The sequence below is a fragment of the Amblyraja radiata genome, chromosome 4, assembly GCF_010909765.2.
Source record: "Amblyraja radiata isolate CabotCenter1 chromosome 4, sAmbRad1.1.pri, whole genome shotgun sequence".
NCBI lineage: Eukaryota > Metazoa > Chordata > Chondrichthyes > Rajiformes > Rajidae > Amblyraja > Amblyraja radiata.
In genome coordinates, this window is record NC_045959.1 from 58388834 (window position 1) to 58415578 (window position 26745).

Genomic DNA, 26745 nt, shown 5'->3' on the forward strand with positions numbered 1-26745 from the left:
GGATTAAAGCTTTTCTCTGCACCTCGGCACACATGACAATAAACGAAACTGAACCGAACTGAATCCTGCTGATCCTCATTGGCTGGCAGTCCTAAGGTAGTACAGAGAAGGGTTGGGTCAGCAGAGTTTGTCTCTTGCAGAAGGAATGGAATTGAGTCAGCTCTCTGTGACTGGCAGTGATTGTGGCTTAATATGCAAGCAATGGTTCTGGGCTAACTCTTGAGCAACAGGTTTAGTCGGAATCTCTAATTAGGAATTTACACAAACAAATGAGGCTTAATTTGAATTGCGCTGACATGGTTTGTGTCTGTACTCTGAGTTTGTGTTAATGGGTTTTCTTTCCATTTCAGTCACTCCCCACTCACTGTAACCCATGTCTGAAGATGATGAGATTGCCACACTGTTGGTGGACAATTGCTCCGGGATGTGCAAGGCTGGCTTTGCAGGGGATGACGCCCCCAGAGCTGTGTTCCCCTCCATCGTGGAGCAGCCTCGACACCAGTTGAGTCCTCCGGCTGTTTTCTGCTGGACGCCCTCCTTCCTCATTTCCTGGTTTGTTCTGCTCAGTTGCAGCCGATCTCTTGATGTTTGTGCTGTGTATGTGCCAATCAGTGTGTGCTGTCATCTGAGTCAGTATCCCCTTTCTCTCCTGCTTGTGGAAGTTGGAGATCAGAGTCTCTGGAGAGTTGAACTGGTCGCGTTCAGGGAGGCTGGAGGGAAACCTGACCACACCTGAGTCTTTCTGCAGAAGGGTTTCGGCCCGAAACGTCGCCTATTTCCTTCGCTCCATAGATGCTGCTGCACCCGCTGAGTTTCCCCAGCAATTTTTTGCACACCTGAGTCCTGCCTTCTCTTACTGGAAGATAGAAACATAGAAACATAGAAATTAGGTGCAGGAGTAGGCCATTCGGCCCTTCGAGCCTGCACCGCCATTCAATATGATCATGGCTGATCATCCAACTCAGTATCCCGTACCTGTCTTCTCTCCATACTCTCTGATCCCCTTAGCCACAAGGGCCACATCTAACTCCCTCTTAAATATAGCCAATGAACTGGCCTCGACTACCCTCTGTGGCAGGGAGTTCCAGAGATTCACCACTCTCTGTGTGAAAAAAGTTCTTCTCATCTCGGTTTTAAAGGATTTCCCCCTTATCCTTAAGCTGTGACCCCTTGTCCTGGACTTCCCCAACATCGGGAGCAATCTTCCTGCATCTAGCCTGTCCAACCCCTTAAGAATTTTGTAAGTTTCTATAAGATCCCCTCTCAATCTCCTAAATTCTAGAGAGTATAAACCAAGTCTATCCAGTCTTTCTTCATAAGACAGTCCTGACATCCCAGGAATCAGTCTGGTGAACCTTCTCTGCACTCCCTATGGCAATAATGTCCTTCCTCAGATTTGGAGACCAAAACTGTACGCAATACTCCAGGTGTGGTCTCACCAAGACCCTGTACAACTGCAGTAGAACCTCCCTGCTCCTATACTCAAATCCTTTTGCTATGAAAGCTAACATACCATTCGCTTTCTTCACTGCCTGCTGCACCTGCATGCCCACTTTCAATGACTGGTGTACCATGACACCCAGGTCTCGCTGCATCTCCCTTCCTAGTCGGCCACCATTTAGATAATAGTCTGCTTTCCTGTTTTTGCCACCAAAATGGATAACCTCACATTTATCCACATTATACTGCATCTGCCAAACATTTGCCCACTCACCCAGCCTATCCAAGTCACCTTGCAGTCTCCTAGCATCCTCCTCACAGCTAACACTGTCCCCCAGCTTAGTGTCATCCGCAAACTTGGAGATATTGCCTTCAATTCCCTCATCCAGATCATTAATATATATTGTAAATAGCTGGGGTCCCAGCACTGAGCCTTGCGGTACCCCACTAGTCACTGCCTGCCATTGTGAAAAGGACCCGTTTACTCCTACTCTTTGCTTCCTGTTTGCCAGCCAGTTCTCTATCCACATCAATACTGAACCCCCAATGCCGTGTGCTTTAAGTTTGTAAGCTAATCTCTTATGTGGGACCTTGTCGAAAGCCTTCTGGAAGTCCAGATACACCACATCCACTGGTTCTCCCCTATCCACGCTACTAGTTACATCCTCGAAAAATTCTATAAGATTCGTCAGACATGATTTACCTTTTGTAAATCCATGCTGACTTTGTCCAATGATTTCACCACTTTCCAAATGTGCTGCTATCCCATCTTTAATAACTGACTCTAGCAGTTTCCCCACTACCGATGTTAGACTAACTGGTCTGTAATTCCCCGTTTTCTCTCTCCCTCCCTTCTTAAAAAGTGGGGTTACGTTTGCTACCCGCCAATCCTCAGGAACTACTCCAGAATCTAAAGAGTTTTGAAAGATTATTACTAATGCATCCACTATTTCTGGAGCTACTTCCTTAAGTACTCTGGGATGCAGCCTATCTGGCCCTGGGGATTTATCGGCCTTTAATCCATTTAATTTACCCAACACCACTTCCCGGCTAACCTGGATTTCACTCAATTCCTCCAACTCCTTTGACCCGCGGTCCCCTGCTATTTCCGGCAGATTATTTATGTCTTCCTTAGTGAAGACAGAACCAAAGTAGTTATTCAATTGGTCCGCCATATCCTTGTTCCCCATGATCAACTCACCTGTTTCTGACTGCAAGGGACCTACATTTGTTTTCACTAATCTCTTTCTTTTCACATATCTATAAAAACTTTTGTAGTCAGTTTTTATGTTCCCTGCCAGTTTTCTTTCATAATCTATTTTTCCTTTCCTAATTAAGCCCTTTGTCCTCCTCTGCTGGTCTCTGAATTTCTCCCAGTCCTCCGGTATGCTGCTTTTTCTGGCTAATTTGTACGCATCATCCTTCGCTTTGATACTATCCCTGATTTCCCTTGTTATCCACGGATGCACTACCTTCCCTGATTTATTATTTTGCCAAACTGGGATGAACAATTTTTGTAGTTCATCCATGCAGTCTTTAAATGTCTTCCATTGCATATCCACCGTCAACCCTTTTAGAATTAATTGCTAGTCAATCTTGGCCAATTCACGTCTCATACCCTCAAAGTTACCTTTCTTTAAGTTCAGAACCATTGTTTCTGAATTAACAATGTCACTCTCCATCCTAATGAAGAACTCAACCATATTATGGTCACTCTTGCCCAAGGGGGCACGTACAACAAGACTGCTAACTAACCCTTCCTCATTACTCAATACCCAGTCTAAAATAGCCTGCTCTCTCGTTGGTTCCTCTACATGTTGATTTAGATAACTATCCCGCATACATTCCAAAAAATCCTCTTCCTCAGCACCCCTGCCAATTTGATTCACCCAATCTATATGTAGATTGAAGTCACCCATTATAACGGTTTTGCCTTTGTCGCACGCATTTCTAATTTCCTGTTTGATACCATCTCCAACTTCACTACTACTGTTAGGTAGCCTGTACACAACACCCACCAGCGTTTTCTGCCCCTTAGTGTTTCGCAGCTCTACCCATACCGATTCCACATCCTGCAAACTAATGTCCTTCCTTTCCATTGCGTTAATCTCCTCTCTAATCAGCAACGCTACCCCACCTCCTTTTCCTTTCTCTCTATCCCTCCTGAATATTGAATATCCCTGGATGTTCAGCTCCCAGCCTTGGTCACCCTGGAGCCATGTCTCCGTGATCCCAACTATATCATAGTCATTAATAGCTATCTGCACATTCAACTCATCCACCTTATTACGAATGCTCCTTGCATTGAGACACAAAGCCTTCAGGCTTGTTTTTACAACACACTTACCCCTTATACAATTTTGTTGAAAAGTGGCCCTTTTTGATTTTTGCCCTGGATTTTCCGGCCTGCCACTTTTACTTTTCACCTTGCTACCTATTGCTTCTACCCTCATTTTACACCCCTCTGTCTCTACGCTCACACATTTAAGAAACCCTTTCCCTTTAACTCCATCCTCCACTAGCCCATTCGACACCCCACCCCCCTTATTCAGTTTAAAACCACCCGTGTAGCAGTGGCAAACCTGCCTGCCAGAATGCTGGTCCCACACCTGTTAAGATGCAATCCGTCCCTTTTGTACAGTTCCCCCTTACCCCAAAACAGATCCCAGTGATCTAAGAATCTAAATCCCTGCCCCGTGCACCAGTTCCTCAGCCACACGTTCAGGTCCCATATCTCCCTGTTCCTGCTCTCGCCAGCACGTTCCATGCTTTGTGCTAATTCATCTCTGCTGCAGCAACCACTGTGCCCAAACTTGTCTGTTTTTCTTCTCTGCCACTCCCATTGAGCCTGCCTTGCACTTATTATTCTCCCTGCTGTCTCTAATTCATGCTGGGCACTTCCCTTCCTGCATCGCAACGATTTTGAAACTCTGAAAGGAATGAGACTGCGAGTTGATACCTGCCATGGGCTTCAACAGAAATCCCAGGTATTTGACAGTGAATGGTTTGGTCTTGCACAAGTGCTGAGATTCCTGTTGTTAACTCCGCACCTGCACATTTTTTCAAACATCCTGCTTTCCAGCTTTCCTTTTCCTTCAAATAACTTTCTCCAATCAACTTAGAAACATAGAAACATAGAAATTAGGTGCAGGAGTAGGCCATTCGGCCCTTCGAGCCTGCACCGCCATTCAATATGATCATGGCTTATCATCCAACTCAGTATCCTGTACCTGCCTTCTCTCCATACCCTCTGATCCCCTTAGCCACAAGGGCCACATCTAACTCCCTCTTAAATATAGCCAATGAACTGGCCTCGACTACCCTCTGTGGCAGGGAGTTCCAGAGATTCACCACTCTCTGTGTGAAAAAAGTTCTTCTCATCTCGGTTTTAAAGGATTTCCCCCTTATCCTTAAGCTGTGACCCCTTGTCCTGGACTTCCCCAACATCGGGAGCAATCTTCCTGCATCTAGCCTGTCCAACCCCTTAAGAATTTTGTAAGTTTCTATAAGATCCCCTCTCAATCTCCTAAATTCTAGAGAGTATAAACCAAGTCCATCCAGTCTTTCTTCATAAGACAGTCCTGACATCCCAGGAATCAGTCTGGTGAACCTTCTCTGCACTCCCTCTATGGCAATAATGTCCTTCCTCAGATTTGGAGACCAAAACTGTACGCAATACTCCAGGTGTGGTCTCACCAAGACCCTGTACAACTGCAGTAGAACCTCCCTGCTCCTATACTCAAATCCTTTTGCTATGAAAGCTGACATACCATTCGCTTTCTTCACTGCCTGCTGCACCTGCATGCCCACTTTCAATGACTGGTGTACCATGACACCCAGGTCTCGCTGCATCTCCCCTTTTCCTAGTCGGCCACCATTTAAATAATAGTCTGCTTTCCTGTTTTTGCCACCAAAATGGATAACCTCACATTTATCCACATTATACTGCATCTGCCAAACATTTGCCCACTCACCCAGCCTATCCAAGTCACCTTGCACTCCTAGCATCCTCCTCACAGCTAACACTGCCCCCCAGCTTAGTGTCATCCGCAAACTTGGAGATATTGCCTTCAATTCCCTCATCCAGATCATTAATATATATTGTAAATAGCTGGGGTCCCAGCACTGAGCCTTGCGGTACCCCACTAGTCACTGCCTGCCATTGTGAAAAGGACCCGTTTACTCCTACTCTTTGCTTCCTGTTTGCCAGCCAGTTCTCTATCCACATCAATACTGAACCCCCAATGCCGTGTGCTTTAAGTTTGTAAGCTAATCTCTTATGTGGGACCTTGTCGAAAGCCTTCTGGAAGTCCAGATACACCACATCCACTGGTTCTCCCCTATCCACGCTACTAGTTACATCCTCGAAAAATTCTATAAGATTCGTCAGACATGATTTACCTTTTGTAAATCCATGCTGACTTTGTCCAATGATTTCACCACTTTCCAAATGTGCTGCTATCCCATCTTTAATAACTGACTCTAGCAGTTTCCCCACTACCGATGTTAGACTAACTGGTCTGTAATTCCCCGTTTTCTCTCTCCCTCCCTTCTTAAAAAGTGGGGTTACGTTTGCTACCCGCCAATCCTCAGGAACTACTCCAGAATCTAAAGAGTTTTGAAAGATTATTACTAATGCATCCACTATTTCTGGAGCTACTTCCTTAAGTACTCTGGGATGCAGCCTATCTGGCCCTGGGGATTTATCGGCCTTTAATCCATTTAATTTACCCAACACCACTTCCCGGCTAACCTGGATTTCACTCAATTCCTCCAACTCCTTTGACCCGCGGTCCCCTGCTATTTCCGGCAGATTATTTATGTCTTCCTTAGTGAAGACGGAACCAAAGTAGTTATTCAATTGGTCCGCCATATCCTTGTTCCCCATGGTCAACTCACCTGTTTCTGACTGCAAGGGACCTACATTTGTTTTAACTAATCTCTTTCTTTTCACATATCTATAAAAACTTTTGCAGTCAGTTTTTATGTTCCCTGCCAGTTTTCTTTCATAATCTATTTTTCCTTTCCTAATTAAGCCCTTTGTCCTCCTCTGCTGGTCTCTGAATTTCTCCCAGTCCTCCGGTATGCTGCTTTTTCTGGCTAATTTGTACGCATCATCCTTCGCTTTGATACTATCCCTGATTTCCCTTGTTATCCACGGATGCACTACCTTCCCTGATTTATTCTTTTGCCAAACTGGGATGAACAATTTTTGTAGTTCATCCATGCAGTCTTTAAATGTCTTCCATTGCATATCCACCGTCAACCCTTTTAGAATTAATTGCCAGTCAATCTTGGCCAATTCACGTCTCATACCCTCAAAGTTACCTTTCTTTAAGATCAGAACCATTGTTTCTGAATTAACAATGTCACTCTCCATCCTAATGAAGAACTCAACCATATTATGGTCACTCTTGCCCAAGGGGGCACGTACAACAAGACTGCTAACTAACCCTTCCTCATTACTCAATACCCAGTCTAAAATAGCCTGCTCTCTCGTTGGTTCCACTAAATGTTGATTTAGATAACTATCCCGCATACATTCCAAAAAATCCTCTTCCTCAACTTAAACGAGTCCCTGTCCAATACCCTTCAAAGTTGGCCTTGCCAAATTCAGAATTGTGACGTGGGCCAGCCCTGCCTCTATCCATATAATTATTACCATATAACAATTACAGCATGGAAACAGGCCATCTCGGCCCTTCTAGTCCAAGCCAAACACTTATTTTCCCCTAGTCCCATCTACCTGCACTCAGACCATAACCCTCCATTCCTTTCCCGTCCATATACCTATCCAATTTATTTTAAATGATAAAATCGAACCTGCCTCCACCACTTCCACTGGAAGCTCATTCCACACAGCTACCACTCTCTGAGTAAAGAAGTCCCCTTCATGTTACCCCTAAACTTCTGTCCCTTAATTCTCAAATCATGTCCTCTTGTTTGAATCTTCCCTACTCTCAATGGAAAAAGCTTATCCACGTCAACTCTGTCTATCCCTCTCATCATTTTAAAGACCTCTATCAAGTCCCCCCTTAACCTTCTGCGCTCCAAAGAATAAAGACCTATCTTGTTCAACCTTTCTCTGTAACTTAGGTGCTGAAACCCAGGCAACATTCTAGTAAATCTCCTCTGTACTCTCTCTATTTTGTTGACATCCTTCCTATAATTATGCAACTAAAATTGTACACCATACTCCAGAATTGGCTTCACCAATGCCTTGTACAATTTTAACATTACATCCCAACTTCTATACTCAATGCTCTGATTTATAAAGGCCAGCACACCAAAAGCTTTCTTTACCACCCTATCTATATGAGATTCCACCTTCAGGGAACTATGCACAATTATTCCTAGATCCCTCTGTTCAACTGCATTCCTCAATTTGCTACCATTTACCATGTACGTCCTATTTTGATTTGTCCTGCCAAGATGTAGCACCTCACATTTATCAGCATTAAACTCCATCTGCCATCTTTCAGCCCACTCTTCCACATGGCCTAAATCTCTCTGCAGACTTTGAAAATCTACTTCATTATCCACAACACCACCTATCTTAGTATCATCTGCATACTTTCTAATCCAATTTACCACATCATCATCCAGATCATTGATGTATATGACAAACAACAGTGAACCCAACACAGATCCCTGTGGCACCCCACTAGTCACCGACCTCCAACCTGACAAACAGTTATCCACCATTACTCTCTGGTATCTCCCAATCAGCCACTGTTGAATCCATCTTGCTACTCCACTATTAATACCCAACAATTGAACCTTCTTAACCAACCTTCCATGTGGAACCTTGTCAAAGGCCTTACTGAAGTCCATATAGACAACATCCACCGCTTTACCCTCATCAATTTCCCTAGTAACCTCTTCAAAAAATTCAAGAAGATTAGTCAAACATGACCTTCCAGGCACAAATCCATGTTGACTGTTCCTAATCAGACCCTGTTTTTCCAGATGATTGTATATATTATCTCTAAGTATCCTTTCCATTAATTTGCCCACCACTGACGTCAAACTAACAGGTCTATAATTGCTAGGTTTACTCTTAGAACCCTTTTTAAACAATGGAACAACATGCGCAGTACGGCAATCCTCCGGCACCATTCCCATTTCTAATGACATTTGAAATATTTCTGTCATAGCCCCTGCTATTTCTACACTAACTTCCCTCAATGTCCTCGGGAATATCCTGTCAGGACATGGAGACTTATCCACTTTTGCATTTTTTTAAAGTGTCAGTACTTCCTCTTCTTTGATCCTCATAGTTTCCATAGCTACTCTACTTGTTTCCCTTACCTCACATAATTCAATATCCTTCTCCTTGGAGAATACCGAAGAAAAGAAATTGTTCAATATCTCCCCCATCTCTTTTGACTCTGCAGATAGCTGTCCACTCTGACTCTCTAATGGACCAATTTTATCCTTCATTATCCTTTTGCTATTAATATAGCTGTAGAAACCCTTTGGATTTACTTTCACCTTACTTGCCAAAGCAACCTCATATCTTCTTTTAGCCTTGCTAATTTCTTTCTTAAGATTCTTTTTACATTCTTTATACTCCTCAAGCACCTCATTTACTCCATGCTGCCATAACTATCTTAAACCTCACAGAACAATGGTCACTGATCCAAAAGGCTCATTCACGAATGCTTCATCCATTTGTCCCTCCCAATTCCCTAAGAGAAGATCAAGCATCTCCCTCTCCCATTTAGGGGCCTCCACATATTGCCTGAGCAAACTTTCCTGAACACATTGACAAATTCTGCTCCATCTAAACTATTTCCACTGTGACATTCACAGTCAATATTGGGAAAGTTAAAATCCCTTATTATAGCAACCTTAGTAGTCCTGCAGCTGCCTACAATCTCCTGGCATATTTGCTCTTCTAATTCCTGTTGACTATTTGGGGGCCTGTATGATCCAACAATGTGATCATTCCTTTTTTTGTTCCTCAGCTCCACATGTGTAGCCTCAATGGAAAAAAAATCAGTAATGTCATCTCCGACCACTGCAGTGACATCCTCAATCAATAAAGCAACATCTCCTTCTCTTTTAACCCCACCTCTATCTCTCCCGAAGCATCTGTACCCTGGAACGTTAAGTTGCCAATGTTAACCAGGTTTCTGGAATGGCTACACCATCTTAGTCGCACGTATATATCTACAGCTTTTCCCCCACTGTTATCAGGTTTCTGAATGACCCTTCCACAATCTATGGTAATGCCCAATTCACCTCTAACCCATTGTAGACATTCATTGCCTATAAAACTGATGCACAGCAATGCTGAGAATTATATACTGCACTCTCTCTTCCCCTTTGCTCTATCTATTGTACTTGAGATGCACTTGATTGTATTTATGTATAGTATATCTGATATGTTTAGATCGCAAGCAAAATAAAGTTTTTCACTGTACATAGAACATTAAACAGAACAGCACAAGAACAGGTCCTTCGGCCCATAATGTCTGTGCCGAATGTGATGCCAAGACCAATCCTTTATGAGCCTGCATGTGATCCATATCCCTCTAGTCCCTATGATTCCATGTCTCTTCAACGTCACTGTCGTATCTGCCTCCACCACCACCCCCGGCAGCATGATTCAGGCACTCATCACAAATGTAGCAGGTTTGGTTTACTAACTGTTGCTATGCAAGGGCAATGGGAGTGGGAGCACAAGGTCATCTGGTCTTTAAAAAACATGCTTACCTGATTCTTCATTGTAAATTCATCCAATTTCTCCACTCCAGGGTGTGATGGTGGGAATGGGTCAGAAAGACAGCTACGTTGGGGATGAAGCCCAGAGCAAGAGGGGCATCCTGACCCTGAAATACCCAATTGAACACGGGATTGTGACCAACTGGGATGACATGGAGAAGATCTGGCACCACACCTTCTACAATGAGCTGCGAGTGGCCCCAGAGGAGCACCCTGTCCTCCTCACAGAGGCTCCACTCAATCCCAAAGCCAACCGGGAGAAGATGACCCAGATCATGTTTGAGACCTTCAACACCCCAGCCATGTACATTGCCATTCAAGCTGTGCTGTCCTTGTATGCCTCTGGCCGCACCACTGGCATTGTGATGGACTCTGGGGATGGTGTGAGTCACACTGTGCCCATCTACGAAGGCTACGCCTTGCCACACGCCATCCTGCGTCTGGACCTGGCTGGCCGGGATCTCACTGACTACCTGATGAAGATCCTGACCGAGCGTGGGTACTCCTTCACAACCACGGCCGAGAGGGAGATTCTGTGACATCAAAGAGAAGCTCTCCCATGTGGCCCTATATTTTGAATCTGAAATGCAGACAGCCAGCTCCTCCTCATCCTTGGAGAAAAGCTACGAGCTTTCTGATGGTCAAGTCTTCACCATCGGCAATGAGCGTTTCAGGTGTCCAGAAACCCTCTTCCAACCCACCTTCATTGGGATGGAATCTGCTGGGATCCATGGGACCTGACTCTCAATGACCTGACCTATGAAGGCAAGCAAACCATATGCTTTCTTTACCACTTTGACTTGTGTTGCACATTCAGGGAATTATGGACTTGGAACCCAAGATCCGTCTGAACATCAATGCTGTTAAGGGTTATGGCATTAATTTGATATTTTCTCCTCATATTTGACCTCCCAATGTGCAACACCTCACACTTGCTCACATTAGACTCCATCCGCCATTTCACTGCCTCTTTTTGTAGCTGATCTATATCCCATCGTATGCTTTGAAAGCCTTTCTCCCAGTCCGCGATCCCCAAAATCATGGACAGTCTTAAAGCCCTCAGTTTCTACTGATACTCTCCTCCACCTAGTGGAGCTGGTCCTTACCCTCACCAACTTTTCGTGTGACTCCTCCCATTTCTTCCAAATCCAAGGCCTAGCTATGGGCACACACATGGGCCCCAGCTATGCCTGCCTCTTTGTAGGGTACATTGAACAATCTTGTTCGAGGCGTACCGTGGCCCTATCCCTGAATTCTACCTCCGCTACATCGATAACTGCATTGGTGCTACCTCCCACACCCATGCAGAACTCACTGACCATCCATTTCACCATGAACTTCCATCCGGCACTCAAATTCACCTGAACCATTTCCGACATCTCCCTACCGTTTCTAGACCTCACTTTCTCCATCGCAGGCGACAGACTACTGACCGACATCTACTATAAACCCATTGACTCCCACGGCTATCTGGACTACACTTCTTCCCACCCTGCTCTATCCCGTATCCCCCAATTCTTCCATCTACTCCGCACCTGCACCCAGGATGAGGTGTTCCTAGATCCCTCAGGGAATGGGGGTTCCCTCTTCGACTATAGATGAGGCTCTCACCAGGGTCTATTCTATACCCTGTAAAGGGGCTGTCCCACTGCGGCGACCTAATACGCAAGTTCAGGCGAGTTTATCCATGACTCAAACTCGCAGCATGGTCGACACATGGTCCTAGGAGGTCCTATGGGGTCACTGGAACTCTCCTTCATGATCGAGAGAAGTTCCCGAATACTCGCGGCCTCAGCTAGGTCGCGGAAAAATTTTCAGCGTGTTGGATTTGGTCGGCATGGTTCTTTTAAACTCGTAGTTGGGTCGCTATTTAGTTACAGGCAGTGGAGGGCAACCGTAGGCAATCTCCTTCACCATCCGGGCATTTTGATTGGTTCATTGGAGTTTTCAGGACCAAGGAAAAGCAACCTGTAGGTAAAATGCCCGCTAAACGTTATTAAGATAGATAGATAGATAGATAGATAGATATAATTTATTGCCACACAGCCAGGCTGGTGGAAATTTGGGTTGTCTGCAGCGATACAATAATAAAGAACACACAACCACAATAAAACTGTAACACAAACATCCACCACAGCATTCATCACTGTGGTGGAAGGCACAAAATTTGGCCAGTCCTCCTCCATTTCCCCCCCGTGGTCAGGACCAGAGTCCAGAGTCAGTCCAGGATCGGCTCTTCCTCACCGGAGACCGCGGCTTTAAGTTGTTGTAGGCCGCAGGCCGGCGGTCAAGATTTAAAGTCCCCGCCGCAGCCAGAAGCACCGTAGACTGCAGGGCCGGCGGTCGAAGCTCCCTTCCAGGGGTGATGGTAAGCCCATGCCGGACCCGCGGTAGAAGTCGGCCACGGGCCGGCAGTGATGGCTTCTTCTTCCCCCGGGTCCCCAACGTGAGATCCTGGGCTGTAGACGCCGCACCAGCTGGAGCTCTGCAGACCGCTTCAGGCTGCGACTTCAGGCTGCCGGCTGCCCCGGGTCAGCGAAACGGAGCCTGGCTTCTTAAAAGTGTCTCCACTCCTTCTCCCTTCCCCCCTCTTCTCCCCCCCCTTCTCACCACTCCTCTCCACGCTCTCTAAAGGACTTACCGTTACTGTGCAGCCGTCTTTCTCTTCGCGGGTATGAATTTCTGACAGCGCTTCCCCACTTTCCCTGGCCCCCACCTTTGCGATGTGCTTGTGTTTGTGTGTGTGTGCGGTCGGTCGATCCAGCTCGAGGTTTTCCAGGCAAATGCCCTCGAGCTTCAAGGTCGAAGACACTCTTCTTAACTCGCGGATTAGGTCGCCACAGTGGGACAGCCCCTTAACTCTGCTCTCACTCCCCACCCCCCCACTCGTAACTCCCACCGTAAATTGGAGGAGCAGCACCTCATATTTTGCTTGGGTAGTTTATACCCCAGCAGTATGAACATTGGCTTCTCCAATTTCAGGTAGTCCTTCCTTTCTCCCTCTTTCCCCTCCCCTTCCCAGCTCTCCCACAGCCCACTGCACTGTCTCCTCTTCTTCCTTTCTTCTTCCCCCACGCCCCCCCCCCCCCCCCCATCCCCTCATCAGTCTGAAGAAGGGTCTCGACGTCACCCATTCCTTCGCTCCATAGATGCTGCCTCCCGCTGAGTTTCTCCAGCATTTTTGTCTACCTTCGATTGTTCCAGCATCAGCAGTTCCTTCTTACAGCAACCAGATTGCTGGTGTAATCTGCAAATTTACTAACCAACCCGTATATGTTTACATCCAAGTCATTTATATATATCACCAACAGCAGAGGTCCCAGCACAGATCCCTGCCGAACCCCACTGGTCACAGACCTCCAGCCTGAATATTTTCCTTCCACCACAACTCTCTGTCTTCTTTCACTATGTTGGTACTGAACCCATATGGTAGCTCACTATTAACCCCGTGCATCTTCATCTTCTGGATCAGCCTACAATGTGGGATTTTATCAAACTTTATTTTTGGAGGCAAATGGTCGGCCATTTTTTCTATGTTTAAGAAGGAACTGCAGACGCTGGAAAAATCGAAGGTAGAAAAAAATGCTGGAGAAATTCAGCGGGTTAGGCAGCATCTATGAAGAGAAGGAATAGGTGATGTTTTGGGTCGAGACTCGATACTTCAGTCTGAAGATGGGGCTTAACCCGAAACGGCGACTATTCCTTCTCTCCATAGATGCTGCCTCACCCGCTGAGTTTTTGTCTAACTGTCATTTTTTTATGGTTCATTTAATGGACCTGCTTCTGCCAAGGTTTTAAGCCATGTGTTCCAGTTTTCAGTGCGTTGCTGAGGAAAGGATGTTGCTTGTTGTGCCTTCTCAGTCTGCTCCCAGAGCTGTCGCCAGTAATGCTGCCAATCTTGGACAAACCACGAGCCAGCACTAAGCTGCTGAAATTGTGTTGCATTTCCTGTGGAGGCTGTTGGGGGAAGGCACTTGCGCTTCTTAATTTGATGTGTGAAACACCACAACATACAAGGCTACGGGCTGAGTGTTGAGCAAATAGTGTAGATGGGTGTCTGATAACTAGTATAGACTGGGCGTCATGGAACAGGGAAACAGGCCTTTTCTGGAGTGACAGAGGCTGAGGGGTGATCTGATGGAAGTATATCCGATTATGAGAGGCACACATGGGGTAGACAAATCAGAATCTTTTCACCCAGGGTGAAAATGTTAAATACTAGATGGCCTAGTTTTTAAGTCAGAGGGAAAAAGTTTAAAGGAGATGTGCAGGGCAATTGTTATACTGGTGGTGGGTGCCTGGAAGGCATACTAAGGGTGGGGGTGGAGACAGATAAGATAGTGATGTTTAACAGACTTGTAGATAGGCACATGGATATTCAGCGTATGGATATGGATTATATGCAGGCAGAGGAGATTAGTTTAACTTGGCATAATTCTCGGCCCAGACATTTTTGTGTGCTGGGCTGGTCTGGTTTATTCATGCTGACTGAGCCGGCACAGGCATTGTAGGCTGAATGGCCTGTTCTGTGATGGTCTGCTCTATGTTTATCTATGCTGACTGAGTTGGCATTTTAGGCTAGTCCCATTTTCCTACATTTGGCCCACAGCCCATTAAACACTTCCTATCCATATATCTGTCCAAACAACTTTTGAAATTGTATTTGCTTCTGTAGTCAAAGCCTCCAATTGAAAAACAACCCTTCACAACTACATTTTGAGTCCTTCTTCCATGTCAAGTTTCAGTCAGTTGGCTAGCTTGCCTTGGATTACATGTGATATAACCTTCTCTACCGGTTTACAATGCAGGACAACCTAATCTGAGGAAAGACATTCTTGCCATAGAGGGAGTACAGAGAAGGTTCACCAGACTAATTCCTGGGATGTCAGGACTTTCATATGAAGAAAGACTGGATAGACTTGGCTTGTACTCGCTAGAATTTAGAAGATTGAGGGGGGATCTTATAGAAACTTACAACATTCTTAAGGGGTTGGACAGGCTAGATGCAGGAAGATTGTTCCCGATGTTGGAGAAGTCCAGAACAAGGGGTCACAGTTTAAGGATAAGGGGGAAATCTTTTAGGACCGAGATGAGGAAAACATTTTTCACACAGAGAGTAGTGAGTCTCTGGAATTCTCTGCCACAGAAGGTGTTGAGGCCAGTTCATTGGCTATATTTAAGAGGGAGTCAGATATGGCCCTTGTGGCTAAAGGGATCAGGGGGTATGGAGAGAAGGCAGGTACAGGATACCGAGTTGGATGATCAGCCATGATCATATTGAATAGTGGTGCAGGCTCGAAGGGCCGAATGGCCTACTCCTGCACCTATTTTCTATGTTTCTATTTTCTATGACATCATCAAAGGCTTTGCTACGGCAATCCTCTTGGTGACCTCTTCAAAAAACTATCAGATTTGTGAGATATGATTTTCCATACACAAAGCCAAGTTAATTAACTCTAGTCAGTCCATGCCTATGCCAAGTGCTTGTAGATCCTTTCTCACAGAATTCCCTCTAAAATCTTATCCACCATTGATGCCAGGCTCACCGGCCTGTAGTCCCCTAGCTTATCCTTACTGCCATTCTTAAATAATGGTACAGCATCAGCCTCTAATTTTCCAGAACTACACCTGTGGGTAACGATGATGCAAATATCTATACAGGGGCCTCCACTATTTCCACCCTAACTTCCCCAAGGTCCGAAGATGTACTTGGTCAGGCTCTGGGGAAATGTTCACCTTAATATGTTTGAAAACCGTCAATATTTCCTCACAGATAATCCATATCTGATCGAAGACATCACAACTCATATGCCTCAATTTATCTTCAATAATCTTCTCAGTAAAATCGGAGAAGTATTTATTTATTCCCCCCCATCTCTTGTTCTACATAACGACAGCCATGCTGATCTTTAAGGGGACCTATTCATTCCCACCCATTTTCTCAATATACCTGTCAAATCTCTCAGGATTTTCCTTTACATTGCATGCCCGCTACATTTCATTGTGTAGGAAGGGACTGCAGAAGGTCCCTTGTCTGAAGAAGGGTCAAGATTCGAAAAGTCACCCATTCCTTCTCTCCAGAGATGTTACCTGTCCCGCTGAGTTACTCCAGCATTTTGTGTCTATCTTCAGCTGCATTTCATTCCTATTTTTTCCCTCCTGATTGCTTTCTTGACCTATTGTCAGAAGATTGACTCAAGTGATACTGAGGAAGTTTAGAGGGGGATGGATTGCTTAAAAGACCGTGGTTCAACGAGGAGTGCGGACAGACACGCTGGGAGTGCCAACCTGATAGATAACATGCATGAGAAACAGCAAAGGACAGAAGGTAATATACAAAGATAATCAGAGACCCAAGTGGTGAATGAGATCGACCTCTGTCACCCGGCCACTGGTTGTGAGTGGAGGCGAAGCATGAAAGAGCAAATAGGAAGAGGTGGCTCCAGGAGCAATCCAGTCCTCAGTGGATTTGTAGGCAAGTTTGGCCAGGTATGTTGAGAAAATGTTCAAAAGGGAACTGCAGATGCTGGAATATCGAAGGTACACAAAATTGCTGGGGAAACTCAGCGGGTGCATCAGCATCTATGGAGCGAAGGAAATAGGCGACGTTTCGGGCCGAAACCCTTCTTCAGACTGTTGAGAGAATGCTTCACTTCCTCCCAATTTCCCTAATCTTCATTCCCAATCTGATTCACACCGCAGAGTGTCAAGGAAGAGCTGAGAGCATTTCATCTGCAAAAGGCTCTGAGAGCAGAGAGTGTGTGTGCAGCAGGGCCAGATTTACGTATAAACTAGACAAGCTTAAGCTTAGGGCCTCGAGATCTAGGGGGAGCCTACTCACCTCGCTACCTCACCGACCATCCGCGGTCCAGGCCACCCGCTGACCCTGGCCACTCCACCGCCTTTCAGCAGCCCGCAGCAGTCGCCTTACCTGCAGCCTGGGCCTGAGGTTTCCACGCTGCAGACTCCCACTCACCTGGGTTTGGCTGCGCTGGGTCCAAGTGCTAGGCCTCCCCCAACACTGGTAATCTCAGTGGCTGTTCCACTGGGTCTTCCCCATTCCCCTCAAACCATGTGACCCCAGCTCTTCCCCACCCACACCACAGTCCTCATACCCCCCTACCCCCTGACCACCCACCACCCCTCCACCAGACATCGCCTCGGCCTCAGTCCACTCACCTGCCTTTCTCCAGCCCCAACCCCCATCCCTGCCACAGGCCCAACACACCAGAGCTTCAAACAGTGACATCACCCGCTCCGTGGTGAATCCAATATGTATTTTAAAACCAACTGTTTAATGACTACATACAGTAACCATATATAACCATATAACAATTACAGCACGGAAACAGGCCATCTCGACCCTTCTAGTCCGTGCCGAACACGTATTCTCCCCTAGTCCCATATACCTGCGCTCAGACCATAACCCTCCATTCCTTTCCCGTCCATATAACTATCCAATTTATTTTTAAATGATAAAAACGAACCTGCCTCCACCACCTTCACTGGAAGCTCATTCCACACAGCCACCACTCTCTGAGTAAAGAAGTTCCCCCTCATGTTACCCCTAAACTTCTGTCCCTTAATTCTCAAGTCATGTACCCTTGTTTGAATCTTCCCTATTCTCAGTGGGAAAAGCTTATCCACGTCAACTCTGTCTATCCCTCTCATCATTTTAAAGACCTCTATGAAGTCCCCCCTTAACCTTCTGCGCTCCAAAGAATAAAGCCCTAACTTGTTCAACCTTTCTCTGTAACTTAGTTGCTGAAACCCAGGCAACATTCTAGTAAATCTCCTCTGTACGCTCTCTATTTTGTTGACATCCTTCCTATAATTAGGCGACCAAAATTGTACACCATACTCCAGAATTGGCCTCACCAATGCTTTGTACAATTTTAACATTACATCCCAACTTCTATACTCAATGCTCTGATTTATAAAGGCCAGCACACCAAAAGCTTTCTTTACCACCCTATCTACATAAGATTCCACTTTCAGGGAACTGTGCACAGTTATTCCCAGATCCCTCTGTTCACCTGCATTCTTCAATTCCCTACCATTTACCATGTACGTCCTATTTTGATTTGTCCTGCCAAGATGTAGCACCTCACACTTATCAGCATTAAACTCCATCTGCCATCTTTCAGCCCACTCTTCAACTGGCATAAATCTCTCTGTAGACTTTGAAAATCTACTTCATTATCCACAACCCCGCCTATCTTAGTATCATCTGCATACTTACTAATCCAATTTACCACACCATCATCTAGATCATTGATGTATATGACAAACAACAGTGGACCCAACACAGATCCCTGTGGCACCCCACTAGTCACTTGCCTCCAACCTGACAAACAACCATCCACCATTACTCTCTGGCATCTCCCATTCAGCCACTGTTGAATCCATCTTGCTACTCCACCCCATCTCCATCTAAAAGTGTCACCTTGTCACTATCGGGTAGTCATGATCTTGTAGTCGTGGTGTGGGGGATTGGGAGGAGGAGCCTCACAAGTGAAATAGCTTAGGGCCTCTCTTCATCTGAATCCGGCCCTGGTGTGCAGTGAGTATGTACAGTGTGTTTTTCACACTGTGTTTTTGATTTTCTGTTTTTGGATTGAATTCTGTTTTTAATTTGTGTCTCTGTGATGTCTTTATTACTTGTTATATTCCGATTATATGTTATTCCGATTACTATGTAAGGTGTCCTTGAGATGTCTGAAAGGCGCCCATTAAATAAAATGTATTATTATTATTATAGTGTGCAGTGAGGAGGAAGCAGTATGTATCTGCAATGAGCAGTGTGCGTGTGTCTGTGCCTGCCATGCTATGTTCAGATTCAATGCTATGTTCAGTTATCAAATTCTACCCGTAGAATGGGGAGAAGTTGTTCTGGGGAATGGCAGTAACGCCTGGGATGTTAGGGAAACAGAGTTGGAGGGAAGTAGGGAAAGCGAGATAGAAAACAGGAGAGAGAGCAAATGAGAGAGATAGGCAAGGCACACACCTCCTTAGTTAAATTAAACAGTGGTCTTGAAACATACATGATCATGAAAAACAAAATGGAATGTGGTAAAATGTATTTGTCAGTGAGTCACTGTTGGAACAAGGAACTAATAAATGACTGACATTCTCAGATCCAGCCCCCATTGGTCTTAATCCTTCCTCCTGATCCACATTGGCTGGCAATCCTACAGTGGTACAAGGAAGGGTTGGGCACTACATAAAGGAAGTCGGAGTAGGCAGTTCACCTTTTGCAGGAGTGGAATTGAGTCAGCTCGCTGTGACAGGCAGTGAGTGCTTTAATGTGCATCTAATGGTTCGGGTGTAACTCTTAAGCAACAGGTTTAGTGAGATTCTGTAACAGGCAGTTTACGCAAGGAAATGATGTGGTTTGGGTTTGTGCTCTGAGTTTGTATCTTGATGTTAATGGGTTTTCTTTCCGTTTCAGTCACTCCCCGCTCGCTGTAAACCATGGCTGATGATGAGATTGCCGCGCTGGTAGTGGACAATGGCTCCGGGATGTGCAAGGCTGGCTTTGCAGGGGATGATGCTCCCAGAGCTGTGTTCCCCTCCATCGTGGGGCGGCCTCGACACCAGGTGAGTCCTCCAGCTGTTTGTTGGACGCCCTCCTTCCTCATGTCCTGGTTTATTCTGCTGTTGCAGCCGATCGCGCTGTGTAGGTGTCAATCAGTGTGTGCTGTCAGATTTCCCCCTTTCTCTCCCTCTTGTTGAAGTGGGAGATCAGAGCTGCTGTAGAGCTGAGGTGGATGTGTTCAGGAAGGCTGGACACGGGAAAGGTGGCCACTACTGAGTCTTGCCTTCTCTTCCTACGAGCCCCGTGCGTTGTTAGCTGTAGGAGTCTCTGTGCTCAAACTTGTCCATTCACCCTCGCCCCATTTAAATCTGTTCTGGGCCGACTGATATCTTAACCCTTTACGCCGTGGTCTGTTTCTTTACTTAACAGCATTTGATTAGATTAAACCCACAGCTGTGTAAGTTTTCGTGGAGTTTGGGGATAAGTGTGCAGAATGCTTTTTGAAGCAGAATAAAATGATTGATCAGAGTTGCCATGAGCTGTGAAAATGGGATTTGACTAATTTAACAGAGTTTGTTTGTGGATGATTGGAGAGGAGCAATTGGGGGGCACAGCCAGTGGATTTGGATGATGGAAAGCTTTCAGTCAGATCCCACATAGGAGGATGGTAAAGAAAGTTATTGTGATCCATGCCAGCTTCCAATGGAACAATGCCATTTAATCCCGTTCTCTCCCCTAATGGCCCTTGAGTTTATTCTTTCACCTGCCCATCAATGGAATTTTGAGTCTCTCCTCCTTCTGATGTAGAGCTGACAAAGATTCTGCTTGAACCAGGACATTCCCTCCTTCTGCATCTGCACAGCCTGCTGCACCAGTATTGGTATTGTTTATTATTGTCATGTGTACTGAGATACAGCGGAAAAGGTTTGTTTGTGTGCTATCCAGTCAAATCATTATATAGGCCAGTACAATCAAGCCCTACGCAAGTATAATTGGTAGTGCAAAGAGAAAAATAGACAATAGACAACAGGTGCAGGAGTAGGCCATTCAGCCCTTCGAGCCAGCACCGCCATTCAATGTGATCATGGCTCGAATTAGTCGATTATGGTTGTGAAAATGCCAGAGAGCACAATATAGTTTTGGAGAGTTACAATTATCGAGACACTTATGCAGTAAGCCACCTATGCAGCACATGGAAACGGATGTACCGGTAATAAAAAAATGTTGATTCAGTGGGTTAAAACACAAACGGCAGAGGTAAAGAAAGTTCTTCCTCGAGTAGGCAGGCTGTGGCCACTGCAGGGATAGGTGCTTGGGCTCCACCTATTCAAATTGTATCAACAATTGGGTTGAGGAGAACAAATGTACTGTTTTCCAAATTTGAAGTTTAGGGAGAGACTGGATAGACCATGTCTTTTCACTGGAGCATAAGAGGTTTTGGGGTGACCTTGTGGATGTCTATGAAATAATGAGCAGCATAGAAAAAGTGAATGGTCAGTCTTTTCCCTGGGTTGGGGAATTACGAATTAGAGAGCATAGATTTAAGTGAAAGGGGAAAGATAGAATCCTGAGGGGCGACTTTTGGTGGAGGGTCTATGAAATGAACTGCCAGAGGAAGTAGTTGAGGCAGGTACAATAACAACATTTAAAATAAATTTGTTCAGGTACAAATCACCCTCTCATCCTCCTGTGCTCCATGGAATAGAGACCCAACCTACTCAACCTCTCCCTAGAGCTCAAACCCTCTAGTATTGGCAACATCCTTGTACTGTAAATCTTTTCTGAACCCTTTCAAGCTTGACAATATCTTTCCTAAAACATGGTGCCCAGAACTGAACACAATATTCTAAATGCGGTCTCACCAACGTCTTATACAATTGCAACATGACCTCCCAGTCAGTAAACTAAATGCTCAACATTTTTAAAAACAATGTGAGAATCGGCAATGCTGATGTTCAAAGGTACCTGGATGTATTTGTCTTGGTCACTGAAACCTCATCTGCAAATGCAGCTGGCAAATTAGAAATGCAACTGTTATTGCGTACAGTTTTGGTCTCCTAATCTGAGGAAAGACATTCTTGCCATAGAGGGAGTACAGAGAAGGTTCACCAGACTGATTCCTGGGATGGCAGGACTTTCATATGAAGAAAGACTGGATAGATTCGGCTTGTACACGCTGGAATTCAGAAGATTGAGGGGGGATCTTATAGAAACTTACAAAATTCTTAAGTGGTTGGACAGGCCAGATGCAGGAAGATTATTCCCGATGTTGGGGAAGTCCAGAACTAGGGGTCACAGTTTAAGGATAAGAGGGAAGTCTTTTAGGACCGAGATGAGAAAATCATTTTTTTACACAGAGAGTGGTGAATCTGTGGAATTCTCTGCCACAGAAGGTAGTTGAGGCCGGTTCATTGGCTATATTTAAGAGGGTGTTAGATGTGGCCCTTGTGGCTAAAGGGATCAGGGGGTATGGGGAGAAGGCAGGGATGGGATACTGAGTTGGATGATCAGCCATGATCATATCGAATGGCGGTGCAGGCTCGAAGGGCCGAATGGCCTACTCCTGCACCTATTTTCTATGTTTCTATGTTATGCTGTCATTATTGCCAGAAGGTTTTAATTCAAGATGTCGCCCCACTGTTTGTATGTGGCCTTCAGGAACCACACCCAGAGTACTGTGGTACGAAACACAAAGTGTCGGAGGAACTCAACGGCTCAGGCAGCATTGCAGGAGGGGATGGACAGGCAACGATTATGCAGGGATCCTTCTCCTAAATCAAGAAGGATCCTGACCCGTAAAACGTTGCCTGTCCATTTCCTCCTTGGATGTTGCCTGACCCACCGAGTTTCTCCTTGCTTTCTCCCTCCTTCCCCTCCCCTTCCCAGTTATCCCACAGCCTACAGTCTCCGTCGCTTCCATTCCTCTTCCCACCCCAGACTTCAACCCCAGAGCATCCTTACCAACTGCATCACAGTATGGTATGGCAACTGCTCTGTCTCCGACCGGAAGGCATTGCAGAGGGTGGTGAAAATTGCCCAACGCATCACCGGTTCCTCGCTCCCCTCCATTGAGTCTGTCCAAAGCAAGCGTTGTCTGCGGAGGGCGCTCAGTATCGCCAAGGACTGCTCTCACCCCAACCATGGACTGTTTACCCTCCTACCATCCGGGAGGCGCTACAGGTCTCTCCGTTGCCGAACCAGCAGGTCCAGGAACAGCTTCTTCCCGGCAGCTGTCACTCTACTCAACAACGTACCTCGGTGACTGCCAATCACCCCCACCCCCCCCCCCCCCCCCCCGGACACTTATTATTATTTATTCAAATCATTTGCTATGTCGCTCTTCCAGGGAGATGCTAAATGCATTTTGTTGTCTCTGTACTGTACAATGACAATTAAAATTGAATCTGAATCTGAATCTGATTAGTCTGAAGAAGGGCCTCGACCCGAAACGTCACCTATTCCTTCGCTCCATAGATGCTGCCTCACCCGCTGAGTTTCTCCAACAATTTGGTACCTTTAAGTTTCTCCAACAGGTTGTTTTGCTCAAGATTCTGGCATTTACAGTCTCTTGTGTCTCCATTGTACTGTGGTATAATTTCCCTCCTGCATAAGAGGATCAATTTCATCCAGAGGAATTCCAGCAATGATTTGCTAGACTGTTCCTGGGATGACAAGCCTATTATATAAGGAAACATTTGGAATCTTTTGCCTCTCGTCGCCAGGTTAGAAGAATAGTAACATCACAGAGACAAAAATACTTGCTTTCTTAACAGGATAGATGTGAGGAGGGTGTTTCCTATTGGCTAAGGAGACAAGAGTTGTTTTGGGTTCCCATAATGATAAGCTATCAAAACACAATCAAATTACCCATTTGGAATTCTCTACCAAGATAGTTGTGAAGGTTCAGTCACCAATCAAATCTGAGATTGATCAGACCCGGATATTACAGTGCAGGATCATGGTTTTGACAGAAAATTAGTTAAGATGATGTTGCATTGTGTCGTGGGGTATTTGGCTGTCACATAATGAGAGATTCAATAGCTTTAGCCTCTGGTTCTTTTTCCTTCAATATTTTATGTGTGCGCAGAAAATGATGTCATGTTGATGCCATGATGAATATTATAAGCTCCTCTGCCTGCATGTTGTCCATATCCCACCATTCCCTGCATTTCCATATGCCCACTATCATATCTGCTTGCATCACCACCTCTGGAGTGCTTTCTTGCCGTTCTCTGTGTGTAAATAAAAAACACTTGCCCTGCATATCTCCATTAAACTCCACACCCAAACCCATTATCCCATGACCTGAAAGCTATGCCCTCGTGTCTTTGATATTTATGTCCTGGGAAAGGGTCAGATTGTTTACCCTATCTATGCCTCTCATACCTCGGTGCACTTCTATCTGGTCTCTTCTCAACCAACTCACCAAAAAATAATCCAAGTTTGTGCAACCTCTAATCCCTTGTAGCCTCCAATACCCTCTAATCCAAGCAGCATTCTGGTAAACCACATGCACCCTGTGACTTGGATAGGGCAGGTGAGAGGGGATCAAGAGGGCAGGATGGTAATATTGTGGATTAGCAATGAATGGATGGAATGTAACAGGTTTAGCCTATTAACTGTTGCTATGCAAGGGCACAGGGCCCTCTACCCTTTACTTTACTGTACATATTTACCCTGTTTGTAAATTCATCCAATTTCTCTGTTTCAGGGTGTGATGGTGGGAATGGGTCAGAAAGACAGCTACGTTGGGGATGAAGCCCAGAGCAAGAGGGGCATCCTGACCCTGAAATACCCAATTGAACACGGGATTGTGACCAACTGGGATGACATGGAGAAGATCTGGCACCACACCTTCTACAATGAGCTGCGAGTGGCCCCAGAGGAGCACCCTGTCCTCCTCACAGAGGCTCCACTCAATCCCAAAGCCAACCGGGAGAAGATGACCCAGATCATGTTTGAGACCTTCAACACCCCAGCCATGTACGTTGCCATTCAAGCTGTGCTGTCCTTGTATGCCTCTGGCCGCACCACTGGCATTGTGATGGACTCTGGGGATGGTGTAAGTCACACTGTACCCATCTACGAAGGCTACGCCTTGCCACACGCCATCCAGCGTCTGGACCTGGCTGGCCGGGATCTCACTGACTACTTGATGAAGATCCTGACCGAGCGTGGGTACTCCTTCACAACCACGGCCGAGAGGGAGATTGTCCGTGACGTCAAGGAGAAGCTCTCCTATGTGGCCCTAGATTTTGAATCTGAGATGCAGACAGCCAGCTCCTCCTCGTCCTTGGAGAAAAGCTACGAGCTCCCTGACGGCCAAGTTATCACCATCGGCAATGAGCGTTTCAGGTGTCCAGAAACCCTCTTCCAACCCTCCTTCATTGGGATGGAATCTTCTGGGATCCATGAGACCACTTTCAACAGCATCATGAAATGTGATGTGGACATCAGGAAGGATCTGTACGCCAACATAGTCCTGTCTGGTGGAACCACCATGTTCCCAGGGATCGCTGACCGTGTGCAGAAGGAAATCACAGCCTTGGCTCCAAGCACCATGAAGATTAAGGTCATTGCTCCACCAGAGAGGAAGTATTCAGTGTGGATCGGAGGATCCATCCTGGCTTCTCTCTCCACCTTCCAGCAAATGTGGATCAGTAAGCAGGAGTATGATGAGTCTGGTCCCTCCATTGTCCATCGCAAGTGCTTCTAATGGCCCTGGGTCATGTGCACTCGTTGTGACCATCAGTCCTCGCCTATTTGGAGCTTCTGCCAACCCTTCAATTTGATTTATTGCACACTTTACCTCTCCCAATTTCTTCCTTACCATTGAATGGATTCAAGTAGGCCATGCACCTGTCTGTATACATTGTGATGGTACTGCAGCCATGTTTTGGGTGGGACTGAGGGGGGAGTCAATACAATAAACCAATTCTGGGAGTGGGATTGGAAGGGGTTAGTAACGTCTGATTTTGTTACCACAATGGATTTGCCTTTTATTGCAAAATAAAGATTTTTTGTTGTCAACAATCTTCTTGTTTAATATTTTGTTATCTGCAGCAAATTTACATTTAACCAAATCTGATTTAATAATCGGAGTTTTACTGAATAGAAACTAATCATAGCTGCCTGGATTAATTCTATATCCCTCTATAACCTAAAAAAACCCCCACACATAGTGCTGGAGTAGCTCAGCAGGTCAGGCAGCAGAACATGGATAGATAATGTTTTGGGTCGGATCTCTTGTTCAGACAGATTGTGGTAGCGTAGAGGAGAGGGAGGACAAAGCCTGGCAAGTAATAGGTAGATACAGATAAGGGAGACTTTGATAGACAGATGGTTGCATGGCCGTCCGAAGGGGGGGGGGGGGGCGTTGGGTGCGACCGCACCCTCCCTTTTTTTCCCTCTAAGAAAAAATCACCAAAAAAAATAAAAAATAAAAATCGGGGGGGAAAAAAAAATCAGAAAAATCAACGTTTCCACTTTGGAAACGGCCAGTTCCCTGTTCTCCCGTCGCCGGGCAAGAGTGGCTGAATCTGAACCCAATGGCTGTAACCCCCACACCATCCCCGCTGGGCCCACGCCACCCCCGCTGACCTCCGATGGGTCCATGCAAACCTCGCTGACCCCCGCTGGGTACACACCACCCCTGCTGGGCCCACGCCACCTTCATCCCCCCCGCCCGCTGGGCCCACGCCACCCCCGCTGACCTCCGATGGGTCCATGTAAACCTCGCTGACCCCCGCTAGGTCCAGCCACCCCTGCTGGGCCCACGCCACCCCCGCTGGGTCCACGCCACCCCTGCTGGGCCCACGCTACCCCCGCTGTGCCCCCGTCACCCCCGCTGGGCTCACGCCACCTTCATCCCCCCCCACCCGCTGGGCCCGTTCCAGCTTCATCTTCGACCCCCCCCGCATGAAAGAGGGAAGATGTGGGAGGGGGAGAGAGAGAGGGGAAGGGAAGGGAGAGAGAGATGGGGGAGGGGAGAGGGAAAGGGGGTTTCTCTTTAGTGAGATTGCAAAATTAAGGTAGGT

At 46.2% G+C, this 26745-nt stretch overlaps 3 protein-coding genes and 1 pseudogene across 3 annotated transcripts in view; all 4 read left to right on the forward strand.

Moving 5' to 3' along the window:
* LOC116972158 (actin, non-muscle 6.2-like) overlaps positions 1 to 1815 on the forward strand; it is a 31294-nt gene extending 29479 nt beyond the window's left edge. Inside the window, exon 6 of the mRNA XM_033019549.1 lies at positions 1804 to 1815. The gene's annotated coding sequence lies outside the window, so the exon portion shown is untranslated. The remainder of the gene's footprint in view (positions 1 to 1803) is intronic.
* Positions 359 to 10929, forward strand: LOC116972164 (annotated as a pseudogene).
* Positions 10930 to 19412: 8483 nt separating this feature from the next.
* Positions 19413 to 25738, forward strand: LOC116972155 (actin, non-muscle 6.2-like). Its single transcript, XM_033019545.1, has 3 exons — positions 19413 to 19463; positions 19622 to 19770; positions 24420 to 25738. The coding sequence occupies exons 2-3, from the start codon at positions 19645 to 19647 to the stop codon at positions 25422 to 25424; spliced, it is 1131 nt and encodes a 376-aa protein (XP_032875436.1). The 5' UTR covers positions 19413 to 19463; positions 19622 to 19644; the 3' UTR covers positions 25425 to 25738.
* Positions 19413 to 26745, forward strand: part of LOC116972154 (actin, non-muscle 6.2-like) — a 36033-nt gene continuing 28700 nt past the window's right edge. Inside the window, exon 1 of the mRNA XM_033019544.1 lies at positions 19413 to 19463. The gene's annotated coding sequence lies outside the window, so the exon portion shown is untranslated. The remainder of the gene's footprint in view (positions 19464 to 26745) is intronic.